The sequence below is a fragment of the Lipotes vexillifer genome, unplaced genomic scaffold, assembly GCF_000442215.2.
Source record: "Lipotes vexillifer unplaced genomic scaffold, Lipotes_vexillifer_v1.1 scaffold823, whole genome shotgun sequence".
In the NCBI taxonomy this organism is placed as follows: Eukaryota; Metazoa; Chordata; class Mammalia; order Artiodactyla; family Lipotidae; genus Lipotes; species Lipotes vexillifer.
This window is the reverse complement of record NW_006772547.1, coordinates 266,612-294,424: the sequence shown is the minus strand read 5'-3', so window position 1 is coordinate 294,424 and position 27,813 is coordinate 266,612. Positions and strand designations below refer to the sequence as shown.

The following is a 27,813-nucleotide window of genomic DNA, read 5'->3' as shown; positions in this document are numbered from 1 at the left end:
ACTGTTTTTTCATAATCAATTGCTGGAGTAGATATAAAGTTTGGCAATATATTTAAAAATATTCTATGAATACCTCCTATGAAATACAAAAGATGTAGATACAGATTTACCTAGAAAATATTTCTTGAGTGCTGTTTATAATAACAAAAACATGTTTTAAAGCACTATTAATAACTTGGGAAAATGAATATTCAGTGCAAAAAAGGAGGACAAAAAACTACATAGAGAGAATCCTAATTTTATAAAACTAAAAGTATGAACATACACACAGAAAAAATACAAAATACTAGCTAAATTTATCTATCTCTGGATGAAGGGATTAGAGATACTTGTATTTTCTCCTTGATACGTCTAAGTTTTCTAAATTTTCTATAATAAAAATAATTTACATTTAAAATCAGAAAAAAAAGTTAAAAAAAAAGAATTTTTATTTGTTGACAGATATGCCCCCTCCCCCCGCCACCAGTATTCTGAAACATACTAGGAGTTGGGGAAAAAAGTAGTACACATAGCAGTTCAAATTTATAACTGATATTTCTCTAGCTTCCCCAAATTTAAGGTTATAGTTTGATATTAAACAATGGAGAATAATTTTTCTACTTACCTTCTCCAACCATTGTCACACCTATCGACATGCCTAAGAATTTGCTCTTAGTCCAGACGTGCACATTTACACACATCTTCCTCTCTGCACATTCTGCATAAAATCCTGAGACTGGAGGATGATGGGAAACTTGCTCAGCAACAAATCTGATTGTGTAACAGTCTGATCCCACCTGGCTCAAAGCCTCCTCTGATGGAGGAGCATGAGTTGTGACAGCCTGGGTGGAAGAGCTGCTAATGACACTGGATGCTACATCGCGTTTTGGTATCCTCCAGGAACAGTGAAACGTTTCTCCAATGATAGGATTGTACGGTTTCTTAGCAATGGCTCCCTTACGGCCTTCATGAAATGAGGTAAGGTAGTATTCAACAAAACGAATCATTCTGTCCTCAGCTGTAGCTCCATTAGAGACGGCTATAAACAGATCTGGATGAGACATAAAGTCTGCATACATTTCCAACAGGGAACGCTTCTCTAGGATAAATGTAGGCAGCACCACCTAAAACAACAACAACAACAACAACAACAAATCAACCAGAGAGAGCAATACAAAAAGACAGTAATTAGTACCTTCAGATAATTGAGGGGCTACTCTTTGTTGCGGTGCGCAGGCTTCTCATTGCAGTGGCTTCTCTTGTGGTGGAGCACAGACTCTAGGCACACGGGCTTCAGTAGTTGTGGCACGTGGGCTCAGCAGTTGTGGCTCACAGGCTCTAGAGCTCAGGCTCAGTAGTTGCAGCACACGGGCTTTGCTGCTCCGCGGCATGTGGGATCTTCCCGGACCAGGGATTAAATCTGTGTCCCCTGCATTAACAGGGGAATTCTTAACCACTGCATCACCAGGGAAGTTCCTATAATATTACTTTTAAAAGAACAAAATAATGGGGAAAATGGCTATTACTTATTCACAACATGCAAGCCAGGACCACAGTTACCTTCTTGGTTGCTGCAGCCCCAGCACCTAGCACAGTGTCTGGAATATAAGAGGGGCTTAATAAACATCTGTTGTATCAGTGTCATTGTTAGACAGGAGGTATATGTGACTGCAGTTTAGTCACCAGGTTCTTTAATGTTGCTCAAAAAGTACCATCCTTTTAAATGTTATATGGCTGTTCATAATTTGTGATCAGTTAATGCTAATGATTTTATATATAAATACAATACATATGTATTTCTTCAATTAACAATGCACAAATGCGGGGAAACGATATTAAATTCATTATTCATGTCGAGAGACTTTACCATCTGTATTATTATCACAGAACATTCTTTTCAAACGTTCTTATGCCTTACAAACCTAAATCTACTAAGGGACAGCAAATATCATAATAACCAAATAAACTCCTTACCTGACTGCTCATTTTAACCTATCTTACAACTAATAGTCTTTTCTGAACCACTAATATAAAAAATATTTCTAGAATAAAAATGATACCTGGGCTTCCCTGGTGGCGTCCGCCTGCCGATGCAGGGGACACGGGTTCGTGCCCCAGTCTGGGAAGATCCCACATGCCGCGGAGCAGCTGGGCCCATGAGCCATGGCCGCTGAGCCCACGTGTCCGGAGCCTGTGCTCCGCAACGGGAGAGGCCACAACAGTGAGAAGCCCGCGTACCGCAAAAAAAAAAAGAAAAAAAAAAAAGATACCCAGTTGAATACTAAGGTTAGATGAAAGATGAATGTTTAAATGGGTTTCTTTATTCCTAAAATGTCTGCTTCTTAGTAGGCTATTAATTCAATCAATTTACTTAAAAACCCTCCTATAATTACTATAAGTCTAAAGAAAGAAATGTGTTTTTGATTTTGAAATGCTTCAAAGTGAATGCTAAAGGAAAAATGCTTTCTATATTTAAGTTGCATTTTCAGGTGAGTAACTCACTGGAATCAAACAACCTTTTAATTTACACTTCCACTACCTTCAAAAACCTCAATTTGAAATATACCTCGTGAAGTCAATTTTGAAATCCCACACTAATGCAAAGTAGTGTCAATAGTAACTCAAAGTATGTAATTCCACAGTAGTAAATGTTTGACATACATAGGTTTTGAACCTTACTGGCTTTTTAAATCAATGTCATGGATTAATTGTTAAAACAAATTAAGGCACACTAATTAGATAAACTGGGAATGGAGAAGATGGGCCTAAAAACTATAGATCAGTGCTTCTCAAACTTTGATGTATATATACCTATTACTGAAATGAAGATTCTGGTTCTCTAACTTTGAGATTGGGGGCCGCGATTATGCGTTTCTAACAAGTTCTCAGGTGATGGTGATGCTACTGATCTTCAGACCACACTTTTTTCTTCTTTCAGTTTTATTAAGGCATAATTGACAAATAAAACTGTAAGATATTTAAAGTGTACACTGTAGTGATTTGATATACACATATATAGTGAAAGGGCTCTCACTATCAAATTAATTCAGGCCACACTTTTAAAGTAGCAAGGCTGTAGACCAGGGGTTTGCAAACTATGGCCTTTGGGCCAAATCTGGCATCCTGTTTGTGTAAATAAACTTTTGCTGAAATACATCCATGCCCATCCAACATATTATCTATGGCTGCTTTCACACTACAAAGGCTGAGTTGAGTACTGCTGATCCTTAAACAATATGGGTTTGAACTGCAGGTCCACTTATACATGGATTTTTTCCAATAAACATACAAAAATATACATGTAGAACATCATGTGCAAGACTTGTATTGAAGTGGATAGTCTATTCTTACACAGGCTTAAGGTGAGTAATATGTAATATAAAATGAATAATATGTTAGTTTTCTTACTGTTTTATAACCTCGTTTTCTTACTGTTTTATAACCTCGCTCTCAAAGAATTACATTAAAGTACCATACCTCTCGCACAATGAGAGAAGAACTGTGTATTATCACAGGTATGTGGGTTTTTTTAAAAATGTAACAATGTTTCCAATATTGTTTCATGAATATGACTGCAATACTGTATGTCATAAAAATTTTATGACAATTCATTCATTAGTGTATAGGCTAGGCTACCATGAAGCTGATTACACTAGGCTACCATAAAGCAATCATATTGCTGCTTCTTCATTATCAATGCATGAATCATTATATCTGTAAAAAAATTTTTTTCACATTATCTTTTCATTTCTGATGTCTAGTATATACTAGTAATACATATACATAGAAACAAAATTTGCATTAATTGAGTGTTTATGTTATTGGTAAGGCTTCCAGTCAACAACAGATTATTAGTAGTTAAGTTTTGGGGGAGTCAAGAATTATATGCGGATTTTCAACTACATGGGGGGTTGGCGCCCCTAACCCCTACATTGTTCAAGAGTCAAGTGTAGTTCCAACAGAGATCTATGTCCACATAGCTAAAAATATCTACTATCTGGTCCTTTACAGAAAATGTTTGCTGATCTCTGTTATAGATTAATACCCAAAATGCACTATCCAAAATGGGAAGTAAGAATAAAGTAGAAGTATCAATGACTTTAATGGTTTTGTGGGATTATATCCTTTTCTTTAGATTTTCCAATTCTGTATCCCAATGGATCCCTTTTATTTTGTACAGAAACAAGACTATAGGTCTTTATTTGCCATGTGACTTAATGCTGCACAAAAACCCTATCACATTTTTAATGAAAATAAATGCTGATCAAGCAACTAAGAAGCCAACTCATAAAGATTAAAAAGCCCTGACAACATTAACAATCATAGGTATAGTCCTAATCTAATGACCTCCTTAGACTGTTTATCCCATTACTTACTCTGGTTAAGTCCATGCCCAGCTTGAGCTGTGATAAGAGATGTAGAATAACACTGCGTTGCTCTTCCACAGCTCCCAGGTCATCCTCCTTGTTGTCACAAGTATCCTCCACCTCATCATCTGCATTTATTTCTTCAGGTTCCTTGATGCAAAATAAAGCAAAAGTCTGTTGTTACTAGTGCTTATTGAGAGAGTGGCATGGACATATACACACTACCAAACGTAAAATAGATAGCTAGTGGGAAGCAGCCACATAGCACAGGGAGATCAGCTCGGTGGTTTGTGACCACCTGGATGGGTGGGTTAGGGAGGGTGGAAGGGAGGGACACGCAAGAGGGAAGGGATATGGGAACATATGTATATGTATAACTGATTCACTTTGTTATAAAGCAGAAACTAACACACCATTGTAAAGCAATTATACTCCAATAAAGATGTTAAAAAAAAAGAATAAAAGTATAAACATCAGATGAAAACATTTATATTGGGCCTAAATGAATCTGAGAACAGACAAAAATCTTTCTGAAAATACAACTTCCATCACTTGGCCATGGAACAGATTTCCTTCAATGAACCCGTTATCACTGACATTGAACATATTGTGGTTTTGTCATAAATATCACACATAAAACACACAATATTTTGTGAAAACAGGATTTTTCAGAAAGAGTGAAAATGTCTCACCTGAAACTTAGGCTTTGCAGGCTTTGACTACCTGCCAGGGGACCCTACCACTACCTATAATTTAAAATGTTCTGAGAATTAAACATTTGCCCTATTTTTAAGCTAACACTATAAAAGTAAAATTTTAAAGTGACTATATATGTCAAGTCTAACTTCTGTAATCTATATTTAGATATTCACGCATCCTTGGAGTTGTCAGGAAGAAACTTTGGGGATGAAGAGAATTCTAGGTGCAGGTACAGAAAACTTGTAGTTGTTTATGCAGTCTTAATGCCACACAATGTTCTCTGCATAGTTCTTCAATCAATAAAACAACCCCTTGAAAAACCAAAAATGTTTACTCTCATCTCAATAGGGTCTTCGCTCCAAATAACTGGTTAAGAGAAACCTAATTTCTTATTTCTATTTAAGCAACAAATAAAAGTTTCAAATCCCAAGATTCTATAATCTTATCAGATGTCACTTTCCGGGCTTCCCTGGTGGCGCAGTGGTTGAGAGTCCGCCTGCCGATGCAGGGGACGCGGGTTCGTGCCCTGGTCCGGGAGGATCCCACATGCCATGGAGCGGCTGGGCCCGTGAGCCATGGCCGCTGAGCCTGCGCATCCAGAGCCTGTGCTCTGCGGCAGGAGAGGCTACAGAGGTGAGAGGCCCACGTACCACAAAAAAAAAAAAGATGTCACTTTGCATGTTTATGTGGGGATGGTGTCCCATCTCGCTGTGGTACCTCTTTTCATTACCTTTGTGCAAGACAGACTTCATGAGTATATTATCTTTGGTATTGTATTAAATTTTAAGTTATGAGGATTTTAAAAAGAAAATGATTCTGCTAATAATGTCTCTGCCTTTAACTTTCTCTTCCCATAACCAAATCCTGTCAAACAAGAAGCCCATCTGTTCTATGTAGCTAGGCAAAGAAAACCAATCCTAATCAGGTATAAAATCAAGAACTTAATGTTCTCAAAATATTAAAAACAAAATACAAAACTTGGTGACACAGTTAAAGAATAATGGGTTTCTGGTTATTCTTTTGCCTTTGTTTTTCTCCTTTTTCTTCTCTCTCCTTCGAACAAAGAAATCTTTACTAGCTCAAATTCTGATAAATCAATTAATGATCTAGTTCATTTCTTCAGAGACCAAACACAACAATTGTGTATATCAGAATTATTTCTGTTTTTATGACCTTGAGGAAAGATCCCAAAGGCAAGTTTTTCAATTCCCCTTTTCAATGGCTAGTAAGTAGGTCAGGAACTATTTCCTGTTTTCTACCCTAAGTCAGATGCACAATATAGTTTAAGTATACCAGTGAATGTTTATTCATTATGAAACAGGGGAAAACCTGAGCATCCCTCTTTATATATATGAATTCCAAATATAACAATTTTTCATTTGAGAAATGTTGAGGGGAAAAAAACTAACAGATCTTAATTAAATAATGTTCTCCAACCTTCTGAAAGTACCATTATATTTGAGGTCAGAACCTAGGACACAGATTAATAATGCAAATACAGCCTTAAATATTATTATACACAAAGTTTACTTTGTGGTTTCCTCTAATGAAAATAATATTAAACTAAAGAGATAAAATATAATCTGGTATGGGGATGTATGTATACGTATAGCTGATTCACTTTGTTAAAAAGCAGAAACTAACACACCATTGTAAAGCAATTATACTCCAATAAAGATGTTTAAAAAAAATCTGGTAGAAAAACTAAAAGAATACAGTTTTTGTTGTTTTTATAAAGATAGTCAAACCACTTACTAAAATAGAAAAAAAAGGAATTCTATTCACGATTAAATACTGATTCTAAAGCATGATGTGAATGGAAGAATTTGGAAGCTCTTTTCTTTTTGAAATGGCCCTTCTTGGAGATTGTCATGCCTTTCTTAAAGAAAAGCTTAATAAGGTAGGGCTTCCCTGCTGGTGCAGTGGTTAAGAATCCGCCTGCCAATGCAGGGGACACAGGTTCAAGCCCTGATCTGGGAAGATCCCACATGCTGCAAAGCAACTAAGCCCGTGTGCCACAACTACTGAGCCTGCGCTCTAGAGCCTGCGAGCCACAACTACTGAGCCCACGTGCCACAACTACTGAAGCCCGCTCCTAGAGCCTGTGCTCCACAACAAAAGAAGCCACCGCAATGAGAAACCTGCGCACCACAACAAAGAGTAGCCCCCGCTCACCACGACTATAGAAAGCCCATGTGCAGCAATGAAGACCCAATGCAGCCAAAAATAAATATTTTTAAAAATAAGGAAAGCTTAAGGTTAAAAAAAAAAGCATTACAAAAATTCAAATAAACATGCTCAAACATATAAAATCCCTAAAAACCCAGAATGGTTAGCAAATACAGTGGCAAGGCCTGTTGAATTTCTAGGAATTCATACTATTTGGAGATTGCATGGCAGAGGGAAACCCCAATATTCTGCAAAACTCATACTAATCCCATTTTTTTGTCTTCCTGATTTCTGACTTGGACACTAAGGAACTGTGAGCTTCATTCTAGCCTCACTGCGGTTTACCTCCTCTATCACTTGACAGCAAAATTTCCACTACTGTAATGTATCTTTCGAGCTTGCATTGACACTCATATTCCAAAGAAGGCATATGTGAAATTTTTGAAAAATTCAGGTCTTTTCTGGTATGCTTGAGTGGAGTCTAATGTCTTTTGTAATTTAAAAAATAAAAAAATCTATGCACTTATTTTTTTCTATTTGCACTAGGTCACACACTTGGTCTACTCAACATTTCAAAAGATTTGGAAATTCAACGATCCTCTCCTCCCCACCTCTGTGCCCCATCTCTAACATATGCCTCTATCCTGACCTCCAACATGCTTTGTACTCTCATTTAGAAGTATGAAAATGTTGGAGTGTATGACCTATAGTTTATAACTTTTCACTTGTAAATTGTATCTCTAGTCCTGATCTCTCTCCAAAGCTTTGGTTACATCATTTCCAGTTGCTTTTCATATACATTAACAATCATATGTCCTCTTCTTAAATAAAATTCAACATGTTCATAAACCATACTAAACCTTTTCTTTCAAAAAGCTCTTTCTTCCTAATTTTGCTAGCTTTGCGAATGGCACCACAATTTTAATCATTTAGTCTCAAAAACTTGGAGTCATCTTTGATCCAACCCTATATCCAGTCAATCACAAGCTCAATTGATTTTTTGTTTGAAATGCACATTACCTATTCATTTGTCTTCATTTCTACTTCCATAGCTTTCTATCCACACTTTAATTCCAAGTCATATCATACAACAATCTTTTTAAACATATCGCATCCCTCCCCATGCTCATGATCTCATTATGTATCACATTAAGACTAAATTCTTCTGCATGAGTTTTATGTTCCTTGGGGGCACAGTTTACACTGTATTCTATGGAGCAGTGCTCAGGGGATTATCATTCCACATAGCATGCAACATGAATGGTCATCTGGATTTGTAAAATCCAACAACCCTGGGGTCATTTTCCATAAACCAGGTACTCTGCTAAATTTATTTTATCTAAATAACAAACTTATAAGGTATTACTACCCCTGCTTTACAGATGAGGAAGCTAAGCATGGTTAATCAATTGGCCCACATGTTAGTAAATGACAGGACCTGGGTTCAAAATCATCAGGCAAGCCTTTTCTGCAATAAGTATACATATCTTAGTATCCCTGCTTGTGTTACTCCCCCATCTTGAGATTCCCTTACTACTATTCTTCTCTTCAAACCCTGTCTCCTTTCAAAGCCCAGTTTCAATTCCACTTTCTCTCCAAAGCATTCCTCATCTACTCGACTTATATACCTCTCTTCTTTCCCTGAATGCCCATATCCCAAGAATCTAAGTGATATCTATTAAGATGAAAAAAAATAAAAAATACTGCTTTATGTTATCATCTCATTGTTTCAGTATATAAATAGATTTTAAGTCTCTTCAGTGAAAGAACTGTCTTCTATTTTTGTGTCTCCTCTAATTCTTAATGTTGGACTTGTCACATATTAGCTAACTTAATGAATACTTACTAACTTCTTGACTCCACAGATTAATTAGTCAAAAAGCTATAGGAAAAAAAGGAACTTTTTTCTTTCTTCTCCCCCACCCACCCTATACTGCCACTGCCTGCCTCACTGAGTCAAGACCTTTGCCAGCTTTGGAAGTCCCTGTGTCATATGTTTCTCTTAAGAAGTAATTTGCTGTTATAAAAATAACCATAAACCGTGCATGACTCTTGACTCAGTAATTCTAGTTCGGAATATAACCTAAAGAAATAATCCAAATAAAGGGGAGAAAAAAAAAAATAAAGCAGTAGACAAAATGATAGAGCACTATTTATAAGAACTAAAAATAACAAACAACCTAGACATTCAATAGCCTACTTCAACCTAAAAATTTTTATTATATAGGCCAGAATAACATGTAAGAATACTTATGAGAAGTAGCAAGTAAAAAGAGCTTAAAACAAAACTATCTATGTAATTATGATAACCATAAATAAAACAGATGTAAACTCAAAAGGCAAAAAACCAGGATGATTTGTTACAGTGGTGGAACTATGAATAGAAGAAAACACTGTTTAGCTTCTGAGAAATGTGGACTTAATATTACTTTACAAAAATATTAAACCCTAAGACTGTGTGCTATTTTAAGTAGACTAACACTTTAAAAAATTGGTTTGGTAAAGTGCTTACTATCAACAAAACCTTAATGTTAAACTTTTAAACTTATGAACTTAATAGTAAACACCTAGTAAATAATGTTAAATTAAGAAATGTAAGAGATAAATATCATGCAAATAATTTTCTATTAGAAAAGCGATTTTCCAGAAAAAGAAAAACATGCAAATTTCATTTTTTAAATACATTTATACGAAGCAAAAGTAAACTAAAACTAAAAAGGCCACATAATTTAACCTGGAAAACTATGTACAAATTTTACACAATAGACCCCTTCCAAAGCCAGTGCAGTTTAAAGTAGAACAACGTCTAGAGTATGCTCTCATTATGTTGATTCGCATGTCCTGACAATGAAAAGATGCTTTTCAGTGATTCCTAATTTTTACTCCAAAACTCTATGTTCATATTACCTTACCCTTGCTAATAGTCCAGATTCTGCAACGCACTGCTCTTCTGGGACTGCCACTGGCTTACTCTGCTCAGTTGCAAAGGGCTGGTCAGCTCCATTTTTATAGTGGTTTGATAAAGGTATCTTTGGTTCTAACCACTCGATTGTCGTTCCTGATGAAGTAAGAGAAAACTTTCGCTGAAACTTGCTCATAATCTGGAAAGTTCAGCAAATGTGGATTTTATTAAACAATTTTCTTTTGAGCCTACAAGACTAAAAGCAATTCAACCTGTTAAGAGACTCTGCAAGACAGTGACTTGTAGCTCATTAGCATGAGCATCACGATTGGGTATTTTACAACACAGCAACCTGCAACTTGAAATCAGATACCATTTAAATGAATCAACCCTGAATAGGACTAAACTCACTTCTTATGCAAATCTATGAATCATAAAGTGTATTCCTACCCTAACAATTGATTTGCTGGCCTTTCTGCATGAACCCTGTCCCTCTAGTATGAGTATGCAGTTAGGCTAAAGGAAGTCACAATTACAGGAGGAACCTGGGACTGTGAAACAATAAAATCTGCTTCAATTTGGGGTTGAACCTTATTCTCAGTAGCAATTTTCTAACTAATCAAGATCTTGATCTAATCTAAGAATTGCAAATACATGTCCATTATGTCTTTTCCAATCATATAAAAAAGCTCCATATACTTTTAAACTGAAAGGCTCTCCTACTGAATAAATAATAGCTGACCTAGTGAAAGATAGTGGTCACATTTAGAGACCTGTCATCTTCTCAATTAATGACTCAATGTCTCTTATTACCCTCAACTAGTTTAACAAAGTGGATTCTATGCCTAATCAATAATGGAAAATGTTCCATTTGATTTCAGAGGCTGATCTAGGTTTCACAGGAAACTTGGTTATATAGTGCTACATTAAGGGATGCTCAGACTACCACAGCAGAAACTAAAAGGAGTATGGAATTTACTTAGTCTATAACAAAATCCCAGACTTGAGTAGAGGAATTAATTACAAAGTACCTATCAGGCTACCAGAGCATCTTGCCTTGCCACTCAGTTCAGTTTCACTTGGCACTGGCGGTGGGGGGGGGGGTGGAATTCATAATTAGGGGAATGCCCTCATGGGGTCTCTTTCAAAATTCCAAAGAAATGAAACCACTTTGTTCCTACCTTGAAATGTTTATTTTTAATATCAATATCTAGATTTCCTTACTTCTCGAAATAAAATGCACACAAACACTAGACTTAAGAGATCTGTTTTAAGAGATCACTCAACTGATAAACCATAACAAAACTCTTAATCAAACCAATCATTTGGTCTCAGGACCCTTCTACATCAATAATCACTGCTGTGCTTTTGTATAATATACAATAAGACCTCATGCGACTAAACACTAATTTTTATTCAGATTTCATTTCTTGGATCATTTCAAAATTTGAGTGTGAAGGTAATTCAGTTTTTTTTCTTCACAGTTTTATCTTCATTCTCAACTGACAAGAATAAATTTCTACCTACTTAATTTGGAAAATATGACAATTTATGGTGAGAAATACCAGTATTAGTTAATTCTCTCAAATACTCATAAATCTGTGCTCCAAAAAATAGTGATATGGGAGAATACCTTTTACTTCAAACACTTCTATAAAGTTTACAGTGTGTTTCACACTTTTAATTAAAAAAATACAAATTTATATTGGGCATGCTTCATTAATCACAAAGCAATCATTTAAAAAATAAGACTATTAATTTAAACTACACAAATGAAATTCTAAGAATTTTTAAAATTACACAGTACTTAATTAATCAAGTATTTATTTTTTTAACTGAAGTATAGTTGATTTACAATATTATATTAGTTTCAGGTGTACAGCATAGTGATTCAGTATTTTTATAGCTTATACTCCATTAAGAGTCATTATAAGATAATGGCTATAATTCCCTGTGCTATACAATATATCCTTGTTGGTTATCTATTTTACAAACACCTATCTTCAAACAACTATGAGGTAAAACAAAAATTAAAAAGAAAGAAGGAAAACCCTGGTGGGGAATGTACTAATATATTCACGGGGGCAACTTCTGCTTGGTAAGATAACATATGATTTTTCTTTCAATTGCATGGTAGTTTCTAAATTTTTTTATAATGAGTGCTTTATAACAGGAGAAAATTTATATTGGACTACTTAGAATTCCTCTAAGACAACAGTCCATGCTCACAATGCACAATTTAGGCTTTTCTATCTCTTTGGAATGCCCTCTCCCCACCTCCCACTCCTGAACTAATTGGTTTTCTTAGCTTTTCTGTGCCTTTCCCAGACTTTTTTTCTACCAGAAGTATTAGTCCATTCACATGTTCTCCCACAGTACTTTGTTCCCATTGTAAGTGGCACTTTACATATTATAGTTAGCTATTTACATGTTTCTTCCCCAAGTGGACCATGAGTTCCTTAAGTGGAACATACATAACTTATTGGCCTCTGTAATACTGCCCTGACCTATATCTACAATTGCCATTAGCTTGTTATTGTTAGCTTGAAATATTGAATTTAGGCACACATGAGGATGGGATTCATACCCTATCCATATCAAGATCTGACTTGGTAAACTTTTTCCTGCACAAAGTCTCAACATCTTCCTAAAATATCTTTCTTCCACAAGCAAGCGGAGTTCCTTGGATAAGAAAACAATGAGTATTGGGAAATACTAAGTTACTACTATTAATACAATGTGATGGGAGTGGGGGAGTTGGGGAGATGTTAAAAGGGTACAAACCTGCAACTAGAAGATGAATAAGTCCTGGAGATCTAATGCACAGCACAGAGAATGTAGTCAACAATACTATATTAAATATTTCAAAGCTGCTAAGAGACTAGATCCTAAATGTTCTCACTACAAAAAAGAAATAACAGGAAATTCCCTGGTGGTCCAGTGGTTAGAACTTGGCACTTTTACTGACCAGTCCTGGGAAACTAAGGTCCCGCAAGCTTCACAACACGGCCAAGGAAAAAAAGGAAGAAATAAATAACAATTATGCGATGTGATTGAGGCATTAGCTAACACTTTGGTGGTACACAAATATATAAATGTATTAAATCAACATTTTAAACTTACACAATGTTATATGTCAATTATATCTCAATTTTTTAAATGATGAGCTTATTCATCTCATTTAATAGAAAAACTCATTTTTTGTTATCCCATGCAATAACATTCTTTTCCCCAGTAAGTTAATTTCAACAAATAGGTGCTCTCAAATACTAGATGTACATCTTATTTTTCAAACTGAAAGGTGACTGACTTTATTTTTAAAAATTATTTATTTATTTTTGGCTGCATTGGGTCTTCGTTGCTGTGCGCAGGCTTCTCATTGCGGTGGTTTCTCTTGTTGCAGAGCATGGGCTCTAGGCGTGCGGGCTTCAGTAGTTGTGTCTCACAGGCTCTAGAGCGCAGGCTCAGTAGTTGTGGCACACGGGCTTAGTTGCTCCGCGGCATGTGGGATCTTCCTGGACCAGGGCTTGAACCCGTGTCCCCTGCATTGGCAGGTGGATTCTTAACCACTGTGCCACTGGGGAAGTTCTAGACTTTAATATATATATATATCTCAATATGGAAATAATGAATAGTGGACTAAAGCAAAACTCAAGGAATCATTCCAACGTTTCTACTTTGATCGTCGAGAGAGAGTGATGCCACCAACTTTAACAGAAATACAGAAGATGTGAGTTTTGAGTTCAGTTTTTGACATGTTGACTTTGAGGTTTCTAAAGGGATATGTAATTATATGAGACCTAAAATGGTTTTAGATTTGAAAAAGAACACAGTTAAAAGGACTTTGTATAACATTAGTCTGATAATTAAAAACCCAAGAGGCTTGCTGGTTTTCTATTCGTTTCGTTTTGATTAAGATTTTCTGGAGTAGAATTACAAAGGATACAGTTGGTCCTTTCCATGTTTTGACCTGCAATGTTAAGTCCTACCTTTAAGCAATAACTTACCTGAAGGCAATGAGCCCTTCTGATGTGATGCATGCTGCAACTGGAGAATATGAAAGCAGTCGTTTAAGCAGTTCATAGTTGCCATGGAAGTAGCCTTGAGCATTAAGAGATCCTGGTCCAAGGAACTAAAATGGCCAGAAGCAGGAAGGCATTCAATTCCTCTAATTAAGTCTCTTTGTTGTCCTTCAGCATGAGACATCATCTAAGGAAAACAACAATTCTGTGTGTCCCACTCAATTTCTGTGCAACATGTATACGTACAGTTGCCATTTTAATAACAATATTCTGTATAACATGTAAACATACAGTTGCCATTTTTAGGGCACATTAGGCCTAGAAATCTATTTTCAATTTGTTTGGCTATTCTCAATAAGCATTTAATAGTGCTTCTCAAAAGACGGTAACTTGTTGGTAGCTACACTTTTTCTTTGGCAGAAACAAAGATCAAAAGACTTCCACCTTTATATAAATTTCTTTAACAGTATACATTTATATAAGTCATCAGAAAGAACATTCCAGATCATTTTTCATAGCAGCATTAGATATTTCACTCCAAAGTAAAAATAATTCCCAGTCTGGGCTCTCAACCACTTTATTCATAGCACATCTGGACAGGCTCAATTTGAACCTACAGTGAAATCATGATGGTTTACATGCTTCTGCTTTCCCAGTCTAACTTTCTGGTCCCATTAGGTTGATTTTAAGCAAATACTGGATATAAGCTTTTCAAGTTAAAAGAGTTCAATACGTTTTTTGATTAGGAGGCCTTTCTATACAGTTCCTAACAGAGTCAGTGGAATAACGACGACGATGAGCAACCCAATTTTTAAAAATGAAAACTGAATTTAGGGGCTTCCCTGGTGGTCCAGTGGTTACGATTCCATGCTCCCACTGCAGGGGGTTCAGGTTTGATCCCTGGTGGGGGAACTAAGATCCCGCATGCTGCCACATAGTGCGGCAAAACAAACAAACAAACAGACAAAACCCCGGAATTTATTATGCTTAATTATTTTCAATTGTGAGCAGAAGGTTCTCAGATTGTCCACCCTTTGGAAATTATTTTAACTCACAAAGAAACTCTGTAGTGGACAGACTCCTTTAGATTTCAGAGACTCTGTTCCAGACAAATTTTAATACAGTTCATTGGAGGGCTAGTGAAAGAGAGATGCGAAATGATCCTACCAAGCAAATTAAGTGTGTCATACATGAAATAGCCCCTGAAAACACATGCGTAATACTGGATCAAACAGTCACCCTTACCAGAAAAAAGGGTTGTTAAATGAAAAGTGTGGGTATGAAGGTATCTATACAGATCTTCCTCCACTTACAATGGCATTACACCCCAATAAACCCATTATTAAGTTGAAAATATCATAAGTTGAAAATATCTTAAGTCAAAAATACATTTAATACACTTAACCTACAGAACATCATAGCTTAGCCTAGCCTAGCCTACCTTAAGTATGCTCAGAACTTTTACATTAGTCTACAATTGGGCAAAATCATCTAACATAAAGCCTATTTTATAATAAAGTCTTCAATATCTCATTTAATTTATTGACTATTGTGCTGAAAGTGAAAAACGAATGGCTGTATGGGTACAGGAAGGTTACAAGTGTATTAGTTATTTACCCTCATGATCACGTGGCTGATTGAGAGCTGTGGCTTGCTGCCTAGCATCAGGAGATAATATCGTACCACACATCACTAGCCCAAGAAAAGATCAAAATTCAAAATTCAAAGACCAGTTTCTACCGAATGTGCATCACTTTCACACCATTGTAAAGTCAAAAAATCGTACGTTGAACTATTGTAAGTTGGGGACTGTTTGTGTGTGTATAAATGTTTTTGTATATAAATGCTAGGACTAACTCCCAATAATCCAAAATTATGAATAAGTACAAACACTTTGGGAAACAGTTTGGTAATATCTACTAGAGTTAAATATATAGAGCTAAATAAATATAATCCATGATCCAACATTCTTAGTTACATAACCAACAGATATGTATGTATATATGTTCATCAACTCAAATGTCTATCAACACTGGAATGAATTAAAAATATTAAAGTATATCCATATAATAAATACCGTGCAGCAGTGAAAAGAAAGGAACTGCTACACTCAATACGTAAGAAAATCTCCAACATATGCTGACTAAAAAGAAGCCATACCGAAAGGAGCACATACTTTTTTTCATCTTTTTTTTCATCTTTATTTTTCATCTTCATCACATATTGGAGTACAACTGCCTTACAATGGTGTGCTAGTTTCTGCTTTATAACAAAGTGAATCAGCTATACATATACATATGTTCCCATATCTCTTCCCTCTTGCGTCTCCCTTCCTCCCACCCTCCCTATCCCACCCCTCCAGGCGGTCACAAAGCACCGAGGTGATCTCCCTGTGCCATGAGGAGCACATACGTTTTGATTCCAGTTTTAGAAATTACAAAAACGGGCAAAATAAATCTATGGTATTAGAAGTCAGGATAGTGAGGAGGGTGTAGTGATGGAGAGGCATGAGAGGGTCTTCTAGGATGTTGGTAATATTTAATTTTTTGATCCAGGAGGTAGTTACATGAAAATTACAAGATGCACACTTGTGTGTCAGGTTCTTTTATACATGGATACATGCTTAGAAGGTTAATTAAGAACTGGGATGAAGACCAAGGGAAGGGGGTCAAACAGATCCATTAGGTTTACCTCTGGTCTAATGAAGAGAACTTCTATGGCTAATTAAACAGAGCAGAAAGCCAGATAAGAAACTGTAGACAAAATTCTATAATTAGTTGAGGCATAAGCTCCAAATTTCTAGAGACAGTCCTCGTTTATGCTTAGAGTCCACTGTGATTATATCTAAACCTGTTCCAGTTTGAAGACCAAATTACATACTTACCCTATTTCTTCATTCTAAAAGAACTTCTTGGTATGTAATTAGAAATGGGAAGCTTGTATTATGCCTCTTTTGTATTTCTCACTGGTCTAAGGGTCTTTAATATAATTGCTCTTCCCCTCTGCTTCTAGCAATGTTATGAGCAAATACTAACTTTTACACTTGTCAGATTTCTTAAACAAGCCACAGTAAGAGCTAGTATTGCTGAGGGAAAAAAATACTGCTCAACTATATCTGAAACCAAACTGAATTTATTACTTTGCAGGCAAGGAAGAACTGTTCTTCCAGAACAAATCAAAGAGCTAATCTTATACAGACTTTTTGGGGAATTACAACATTCAGGGATGGGTTGACTTTAAAAACAAAAGTAACAGAGTGGAGGAAGTATGGCCTTTAGGGATTGTTTAACATTCAGAAGTAAGTATACTAAAACAGGGCTGTTAATGACTGAATTGAGCTGGTTAAACAGGCTCCATGTTACTTGCTAAGAGCTTCAATCTAGAGCCAAACAAGAGGCTGTTTTTTGCTTTCTTTCTTTTTTAAAAATTATTTATTTATTTATTTTATTTTTGGCCACGTTGGGTCCTCATTGCTGCGTGTGGGCTTTCTCTAGTTGTGGTGAGTGGGGGCTACTCTTCATTGCAGTGTGTGGGCTTCTCATTGCGGTGGCTTCTCTTGTTGTGGAGCACAGGTTCTAGGCGTGCGGGCACCAGTAGTTGTGGCACGCAGGCTCAGTAGTTGTGGTGCACAGGCTTAGTTGCTCAGCAGCATGTAGGATCTTCCCGGACCGGGGCACAAACCTGTGTCCCCTGCATCGGCAGGCAGACTCTCAACCACTGCGCCACCAGGGAAGCCCCAGGCAGATTCTTAACCACCGCACCACCAGGAAAGTCCCCTCGCTTTTCTTTCTTGAACTTGGAGAATATAACTTCTTATTCTCACCATAAGAAAACCATTTGAAAAACTGGACATTTAAATTAAAAACACCTGTTCACTTGACTACACTCTTCAGAGAGCATAAAGGAAAAAAGAAAAGATGTACACTTATTATCTGTATACTTTTCTATATTATGTTATAAGCCAATAAAAGTTTAATAAAGGAAAAATCATAAGCAGGATACTGACAACATAATCAGCTATCACAACATAACACTTAAGAGAAGAAAGTGTTTCCTTGTGCAAATGGCCCAAAAAAGCCACTTGCTAGTGCTGATGTTAGAAGTGAAGGTGCCTAAGAAAGTGATGTTCTTGACTAGAAAAAATAAATTTTAAATATAATTATAGGGCAAATGTTAAAATTTGGTTATGGTTCTTTCCAAAGCGAACAAATGAGTTGATCATATATTTACAATTAAATAGAACTGATTGTGTGAAGCTGTTTTAGTGATTGTTCCTGACTTTATGAAACCAGTTCCTCAAGAAAGAAAAAATGTCAGGAAAGCTGAAAACTTGCTTAATCTGTGTTTTGTAGCTAGATATGGCAAATATGGTGATAGTGTACATCACTTAAGTGGCATCTAGTTTGTCTGAAAACCAGATGAGAATCATGGTTTTATTGCTTGTATTTTAAATGTCTGTCTCCCTTACTAGACTGGTCATGTTAGCCCCTCCCAGGGTACAGCATAGTACCAGCATGAAGCATGCACTGATTAATGGAGTGACTGATAAACTGTACTAATAATAAACAGTAAATACTAAAATAGATCACTTTAACACTTTAGTAATAAATCTATGTTCAAGCACAATATGACTCTATTCTCAATAGTCAGTTGCTTTTGCCAACTGTTACTTTAACTATTGCTGGACTTACCCATGGACTTTGATTAAAATACTCCTTTCAAACTCACTTTGAATTATATCTTTCCATTACAACCTCCTGGAGCTGGATCACTCCAGAACAGCATCTCAAACTGTGCTCTGCAGATTCTTGTTGGACTCTTTTCGGGCAGTCTATGGAGTAAAAACTATTTTCACAGTAATTTTAGGAAATTAATTTGCCTTTTTCACTTGGTGGCATTTGCACTGATGGTGTGAAAGCAATGGTGGGTAAAACTGCTGGTGTCTTAGAATGAAGGCAGTGTCATCATCATCAACAGTACTAGTCATCATTGTATTCTTCACTTCCATGCACTTAAGGGGGGGTGGGGAGTGGGGGGGGATCCAGTTTTACTTAAGAATGTTCTTGAAAAATTAGTAAAAATTATTAGTTTTACTATATCTTGACTCTTGAATACACATTTTTTAATAGTCTATATGAAAAATGAGAAGTACACTTCCGTTGCATATCAAAAAAAGTGCACTTCTGCTGCATACCAAAGTACTGTGGTTGCCTAAGGAAAAGCACTTGTGAGACTGAGCTGCAAGCTGAACTAGCTGTTTTTTCCACAGATCACCATTCTGACATGAAAGAATCCCACCTCTTCCTGGCACACAGCTCTTAAAACCATTGTAATTTCCTAAGTGATCAGAGCATAGGGGCATCTTCTGTTACAATATTTGGTTTCCTGTAATAGCTTCAGAGCATAAAGGTGAAATGTGTCCTTTGTTATTCATAACAAACCGCTTTCAACCACAGTAGAGTTAATGGAGTGATTTTTGCAGAATCCCTCGATGCGGGCTGATTGTCAGGGGACTCAACCCTGTAGATTAGAGGGTGGAACTTTCAGCCCCACCCCGCAACCTCTAGGGAGGAGAGAGGGGCTGAGGTTGAATTAATCACCAATGGCCAGTGATGGAGTCAATCACGTCTAAGTAATAAAGCCTCCATAAAAACCCATAAGGAGGAGGTTCAGAGAGCTTCTGGTTGGTGAACACATGGAGGTTCTGGGAGGGTGTGCAACCAGAGGGCATGGAAGCTCTGCATCCCCTCCCCAATATCTTGCCCTACGTATCTCCTCCTCTGGCTGTTCCTAAGTTATAGTCCTTTATAATATACTGGTAATATAGTAAGTACACTGTTTTCCCAAGTTCTGTGAGCTGTTTTAGCAAATGACCCAACCTGAAGAAGGGGTAATGGAAACCTCCCATTTATAGGCGGGGTTACAAACACAGGTGACAACCTGGACTTGCCAAGAGCATCTGAAGTGGGGGCAGATACTATCTCAGATAAATAGTGTCAGAACTGAACTGAATTGTAGAACACCTAGGTGGAGTCTGCAGAGGGTCAGAGAACTGCTTAGTGTGGAGGAAGCCTCCACACATTTGGTGACCGGAGGACAGAAGTATAAGGTGTTGCAGTAGAAAAGAGGAGAAACACAGGGATGTTCCTCCTTGACATAAATAATGACTGTTAGAAACTATGGCTCTTCAGGCTTGGGGGTATGTGGTAGACACCTCAAATTAAACAAAATGACTTGCCACTTCAAGAAAAACAACTGACAGTATTTGTGGCCAATTATAAAATCTGAGCTTTAAAATGAAATTACAATCTTGGAAAACCTATGTCAGTTACCATGAGCTTGACAGGTTTCCCATACTAAAAGCCTTTTCTGATGAGATTAGTAGGGATCTTAATGAATGTGAATTTTTGATATTGTATACCAACATCTGTAAGACATGCATAACTCTGAACTAATATTTTCCAAATGACTAATGCGTAGTGTTACAAAATTGTGCATAGGTTAAAGATCCATTCAAAGTGCAAGACGAATCAATGTATTTTCATGAAACAGAATATGAAAAGTTCACTGATATATATTAGATTCCACACTGCATCTAACCCTTAAGAAACTGCCACTGTCAAGTTTTGGTAGAGTATCAGAGAAGAATAGCCACAATTATCTTAAAAAGCTATTAAAATATTCCTCTTTGTTTTCCAACCACGTATCTGTGTGAGGCCAAATTTTTTTTCACATATTTCAACCAAAACTACATATGGCAATAAATTGAGTGCAATTATTTTGTTTTGGGAAAAAATAGTTGTTTGACATAAAAATATGTTATTTATATTAACATGTATGAATTTATTAATTTTTATTTTAAAATAAAACATTTAACATTTAAAATAAAATTTTACAAGTATTTTTGAAATACCTGTTTTTATGTATAGATAATTAATAAAAAATAATAATAAATAAAATACGTTTTAATTTCTAATAAGGTAAATATTGGTAAATTTAACCCATGTAAAACAAAAGCTCTTTGAGGTCCTCAATCATTTTTAAGACTGAAAGGGATCCCAAGACCACAAAAACCTTGAGAACTCTTACCTGGAACCATAGGTCAGTGTGGTATCAAAAGTTTTCTCAATGTCTTTGAAGAGAAAAAGGATCTGCATAGTCTCAAAGTACCTCCCCAAGATATTTATTAACTACAGAGGGAAAAACAGCACTTTACAGTGGAGAAATCCAGTAGAAGCTACCCTAACCAAGTGATCAAGGCCAACATCACCAGTAATACAACATACTGACATCATGAACTCCTTGATATAGGTACTAAGGATACATATCTTCTAGGGTATTTTTCCCAAAAATGTATAATCTCACTCAAATACTAAGAAAACATCAGATAAATGCAAATTTGGGAACATTAAATAAATATAACTGGATCTTCATAGGTGTCAAGGTCATGAAGGGTAAGGAAAGACTGAGAAACAATTACAGACAGAAGGAGACTACGTAGTAATAACAACAACTAAATGCAACATTTTAGGACAGGATCCCAAAACAGAAAAAGAATGTCAGTGGAAAAACTGTTAAAATTTGAATACGGATTATAGTTAACAGTATTGTATCTATATAATTTCCTGGTTTTGATACTATGTTATGAAAGACGGTAACATTACAAAAAGTTAGGTGGGGGATATACAGAAACCCAGTACTACTTTTGCAACTTTTCTGTAAATTTAAAATTAGCCCAAAGTAAGCATTTAAAAAGTATTCTTGGACTTCCCTGGTGGCCCAGTGATTAAGAATCCACCTGCCAATGCAGGGGACATGGGTTCCATCCCTGGGCCGTGAAGATCCCACATGCTGCGGAGCAACTAAGCCCACGTGCCACAACTACTGAGCCTGCACTCTAGAGCCCGCAAGCCACAAGTACTGAGCCCGAATGCCACAACTACTGAAGCCCGCGCACCTAGAGCCGTGCTCCGCAACAAGAGAAGCCACCACAATGAGAAGCACACGCTACGCAACAAAGAGTAGCCTCCACTCGCTGCAACTAGAGAGAGCCCGTGCACAGCAACAAAGACCCAATGCAACCAAAAATAAATAAATAAAATAAATAAATTTATTAAAAAATTTTGTCTGAAGGACAAAAAATGGTATAAACTCTCCAAATGCACTATTTTCTCACAAATAGAATTATTCCATTGGAATACAGAATGTTCCTAATAGAGTTATAATTTTATAATTTGACCTGTTGAGTTCTTAAGAGCAAAAACATAAACCTAGTGAAAACACAGACACTCAACTAAAACTTTTTTTTTTGTAGTGGCATTGGCACAGAGATTGCCAAACAATGGTCAACCCTCAAATCCTAGGATAATTACTGGCGCCATAATTCAGGAAAGCTGCCATTAAATGAGTCAGTTCTGTAAGTAAACACCTGTGCTTCCTAAAGAGGTAGTTGTGAAACTTTGGGGACACACACTCTCTACATAGAAGTGTCAGTTACAAGCTAAACATTAACATGCTATCACAATGATATGAAAGGTATATTTAAAATCACAGAACATTATACTGTGGGTACTGTAAGAAATTACCCCTGAGTGTGAGAATAACAAAAGAACCATTAGAGCAAGAAAGAGAAGCGAGGGTGATTAAAGTCATCACAGTAGAAGAGAAGCTGAGCTATGACAATAGTCTCAGTACAGCAGGTCCTAAAGATCCAAGCACAGCCAAGCAGAGGTCTCCACAGATAGCTAAAATCTCAAATACAAAAAGGTTCCTTTTCCATGAAAATGTGCACCAAAATTCATGACAACTTCAACTACATGCGTTTTGCTTGTTTTGAACTTTTTACTGAAGTATATATACTGATACAGTATTACAGATAGAAAAGTACACTTCTCACAAGTATATAGGCTTGATGAATTTTCATAAACCAAACACACCCATGTAACCAACACCCAGATCAAGAAACAGAACATTATTAGCATCTCTGAAGAACCCTCAAGCTCCCATCACTAGCCATGATCAAAGATTTCCAAAAATTTCATGGCAGCCTAATTTTTAAGGGTTAAGAAACACACTATGATACAAGTCTGCCCCTAGATATTTTTCTTTATTCTATCCCTTATCTTAACCACTTTTAATATTTCCTTTTCCTTCACTGTAGATTAATATATCAGTACCTTGATTTCCTTAAGACACAAACACCAATATTTATCAACAGACTGAATATCATCAACATAAATACTAAAAATGTATTGTTTTATGAAAAAAGGTATTTATAATTGTCACTTATTTATAACAGGACTAGAAAGTGAGTCAAAGCTATTGTTTGTTTATCTCAAGGATGTTACTTCATCTCTTTAAATCTCAATTTCTTCATCTATAAATACAAACCAAAATAACTTGATAGAGGGAACGTCCTCCCCAGCTTCCTGCCTTAAATCATTTGGGTGTGATTTATAATATTATTTTCACAATTCACTACACAGATATTTATAAGCTCTACCAAAATTAACTCAGTAAAAAACATCCGTATTATTAAGAACCTAACAACCGCATTCTTTATTAACTAGAATTATTTGGTACTCAGTTTGAAAGAGAATGAAGAAAATGGTGAGATAAGGCAACATCAAGGATTTAACTATTCTATTTTTGTGTGTGTGTGGAATTCTCTATTTACATGTACCAGTTAAAGAAAATAGTCAGTTGTTTGACCATATGGTCTTTCCACTAGGCTTAATAACCCTTCTGATCATAAATTTTACATTAAAGGAGTCTGTACTCTTACTTGAGAAATGAAAGATGCAGACTTTTGAAAGATGACAGTGTACACAGAACCTAGTTGACCGGCCTGAGGAAACTTAGGACACCTAAAGAATCAGGGACTCTTTAAGACTTAAACATTGAGGGTCCCAGAAGACACAGGATTTAAAATTTCTGTGTGTCAAAACCAAGCAGTTAAGATTATTTTATGCGTTTTAACTTGATTTCAATTCATACTTACTTCTCTGACTTCCACAAGATGGTCTGGAGGTAAGTTAGTTCTTTTGCTCACTGATTGTAGTTTGGAATGTCCAACATTAAAAAATGAAATGGCATTTTGACTGGGTCTCCTCTGGGATATAGGAGAATTACCACTAGATGCAAGTGAGAAGCTCCGTGATTTCAGAGGAGGATTATTCTATTAGACAAACAAAAAAAATCATTCCTTTTTTAAACTTCAGGTTAACCCTCAACCTATACTAAACTAGAGTCTTTTACACACAGACAGTTTTAAAAATAAAATTAACCTCAAAATTCACTACAAGAATAGCTCTGAAGATGATAACATTTAAATCCTTCAAAGTTTAAGTATTTCACACATCCCATAGTAAACTGGTAACGTAGTTAGAAAATTAATTCCAGGTCTGTGCTGTCAAGAACTTTTTTTATCCACGTTAGAATGTATTAGAACAACAAGAAATTTCTATTTTCAGATCTTTAAACATCACGATTGAAGCAAAAATATACTCAGCAATACTCAATATAATGTTCTAATGTAACATTCAAGTATCTTTGAAACAAACTAGCACTTTCTGGTCACTGCCAATGCTTAGAATCTTGCAGCACAAATAAAGCTTTTATGCTGGATTTCAGACTATAGGCCTAAATCACAACTTTAAAAAATTTAGCTATGGGGAAAAACCACTAGGAAGAAAAAGAAAAGTAGGTATGGAATCCTTTAACTATGCTTCCCTATATTATTTTTTAGATATTTCTAACCTCAGATTTCAAGTACTGAGACCCTCCTTTTCATCTTAAAAAATAAAACACCCCAAAGGAGATACACAAATGGTCTATAAGCACATGAAAAGATGCTCAACATTATTAGCCATTAGAGAAATGAAATCAAAACCACAATGAAATTCTACTTCACACTCATTAGGATGGCCATAATAATTGTAAAAAAGGACAGTAACAAGTATTGGTAAGGATGTGGAGAAACTGGAAGGCTCATGTATTGCTGGTGAGAACATGAAATAGTTTGACCGCTTTGAAAACCAGTTTGGCAGTTCCTCAAATAGTTAAACAGAGAACTACTTACCATATAACCCAGTAATTCTACTCCTAGGCATAACCTAGAGAACTGAAATCATGTGTTTACACAAAAACTTGAACATAAATGTTCACAGAAGTATTATTCATAACAGCCACAAAATGTAAGCAATCCAGGGAACTCCCTGGCGGTCCAGTGGTTAGGACTCGGTGCTTTCACTGCCATGGGCCCGGGTTCAATCCCTGGTTGGGGAACTAAGATCCCGCAAGCCACTCGGCATAGCCAAAAAAATAACAAAACAGGGCTTCCCTGGTGGCGCAGTGGTTGAGAGTCCGCCTGCCGATGCAGAGGACACGGGTTCGTGCCCCGGGCCGGGAAGATCCCACATGCCACGGAGCAGCTGGGCCCGTGAGCCATGGCCGCTGAGCCTGCACGTCCGGAGCCTGTGCTCCGCAACGGGAGAGGCCACAACAGTGAGAGGCCCACATACCACAAAAAAAATAATAAAATGAAATAAAACAATCCAAATGTCCATCAACTAATGCATAAACAAAATGTGGTACATCCATACAACAGAGTATTATTTGGCCTTAAAAAGGAATAAAGTATGATACATGCAATGTCATGGATGAACCTTGAAAACATTGTGCTTATTGTAAGGAGCCAGACCAAAAAAGCACATATTCTATGATTCCACTTATATGAAATGTCCAGAATAAACAAATCCACTGAAACAGAAATTATATTAGTGTTTGTCAGGGGGCTGGGAAGAGGGGACTAGGGAGTGACTGTTGATGGATATGGGTTTTCTGGAAGGTGATGAAAATGTTCAGGAATCAGACAGTTGCAACAGTTGTACAATCTTGTGAATATACTAAAAACCATGAAATTGTACACTTTAAAAGGATAAATTTTATGGTATGTGAATATTATCTCGATTTTAAAATGTAAAAAAATAAGTTAAAAATCTTTTCCCATTTTTGTGCATTAATATCATATATGAATCCACATACCTTGCCAATAGCTTCAGTGTGGTGTTGTGTACATATCTGAAGTCTGCTGACCCAATGCTGTCGCTCTTTAGCATCTGTGGCTGATAAAAAGTATCTACAAGTTATTCACTTTTATATTTATTTTTAGAATACAATTAATTGTCTATAGCATGAAGAATAGATCACTGAAAATCAGGGATTGGTCTTACTCTCCCTAGAGCAAATGTCCCTGACAAGAGGGAGGTAGGAAAGAGGCCAAAGCATCAACCTTGTTAGGTAACACCATAGCTGGATGTGGATACATTAGGAGGATAAATTACATGCAGCTAGATGGGTATATGACATGTCTTAACTTTCTCATAAAAATATGCTCTTCCTTAAAGAAATAACCTTTATTAAGCATTTAATGTATCCTCAGTATATTCTTTCAGATCTCTAGAAGCATGCTCAATTAGGGTTATCGTTATACTTTATATGTATTAATTAAATAAAAACAGAAACTTTATATATACAAATTAAATGTATCTCAACAGAAGTTATACTTTATTTTAATGAATATGAGCAATTTAATAAATCTCAATTATGTACATTAGTCACTAAAAACCACAAAGAGAGCATACCAACCAAATCAAGAAAGGGGGTAAAATACAAATCCATGGAAGACATTAAAAAAATTTAAAGAAGTCTATGTTTTTAGAGTTTTCAGTAAACAGGATTTCCTCTACACAAATTTCTTAGAGGGCCCAATTTTAAACAGACTTGTTCACTGTGCCACTTTAAAAAAGTCATTAATTAAAACAGATTTCATAAATCCTTAAAGCAATTCCAAGGTTTAAAATATTGTGTCTATATCATCAATGACAGCAGTTTCTATTTCCAAAACCTAAATGAAAGCAGGGAAGTATACCAACTTCTCAAGGAAGAAGAAAATCACACTATTAATTCTCATATTCCAGTCATACCTCTGAGTTTATACTGTTCCCCACTGGCAGCATTTACAGTGAAGGTGTGAGAGTCCTCATCACTGGGTGATATTACAGCTCCCGCAAGCTGCAAAGTACCTCTGGGTTTTTGATTTCTAGACTGTTCATTCACAAAGTACTCCAATAGCCCAGCTTCATTGTTTAAAACAAAAAACCTGTAATGATTTTTAAAAAGGTCACAATTTTAAAATATTTCCCCTAGTCAAACTAAAGCAAACCAAATTTTAATCACACACTTTTGAGTTTTTGCCATTAAATAAAATTCAAAAGCACCTCAAGAAGTACTTGGAAACACTAGACTGTATTTCCTAGCAGTAAATGTTATTGAAAAATTGAATGAGTTTAATAAAAGATATAAAACCTTCAGCTGTGAAAGAGGCATTTAATAGGGAAGAGGCATACTAGACAATGCAAAAAGGAAACAAAGATACAGTATCCTTTCAGAGGAAGATTTCTCTCCAGAATTCATTAACAGGGAGGGTAAGTTGCCCAAGACAAATGGTAGTGAAAATTTTTATTTAAAATTCACTGGAAACAAATCAAAGCATGAGCTCTGAAGTTAACAAATGCTAGGTAAGAAATGAATCTGATTTAAGATTTAATCAGTGAAATAAACAATAAGAATAATGCCAAGGTATTAAGATTTTGTGAACGTAACATTAAATAGG

The 27,813-nt window shown here is 36.1% G+C and overlaps 1 protein-coding gene across 1 annotated transcript in view; it reads right to left on the bottom strand.

The window, feature by feature from the left end:
* Positions 1-27,813, bottom strand: part of OSBPL11 (oxysterol binding protein like 11) — a 99,007-nt gene that overhangs the window by 39,670 nt on the left and 31,524 nt on the right. The window contains exons 3-9 of the mRNA XM_007447598.1: positions 27,125-27,300; positions 26,184-26,263; positions 24,139-24,315; positions 14,124-14,325; positions 10,127-10,272; positions 4,356-4,496; positions 605-1,103 (exon numbers count right to left, since the gene is read on the bottom strand). Coding sequence (XP_007447660.1) covers positions 605-1,103; positions 4,356-4,496; positions 10,127-10,272; positions 14,124-14,325; positions 24,139-24,315; positions 26,184-26,263; positions 27,125-27,300 — 1,421 coding nt within the window. The remainder of the gene's footprint in view (positions 1-604; positions 1,104-4,355; positions 4,497-10,126; positions 10,273-14,123; positions 14,326-24,138; positions 24,316-26,183; positions 26,264-27,124; positions 27,301-27,813) is intronic.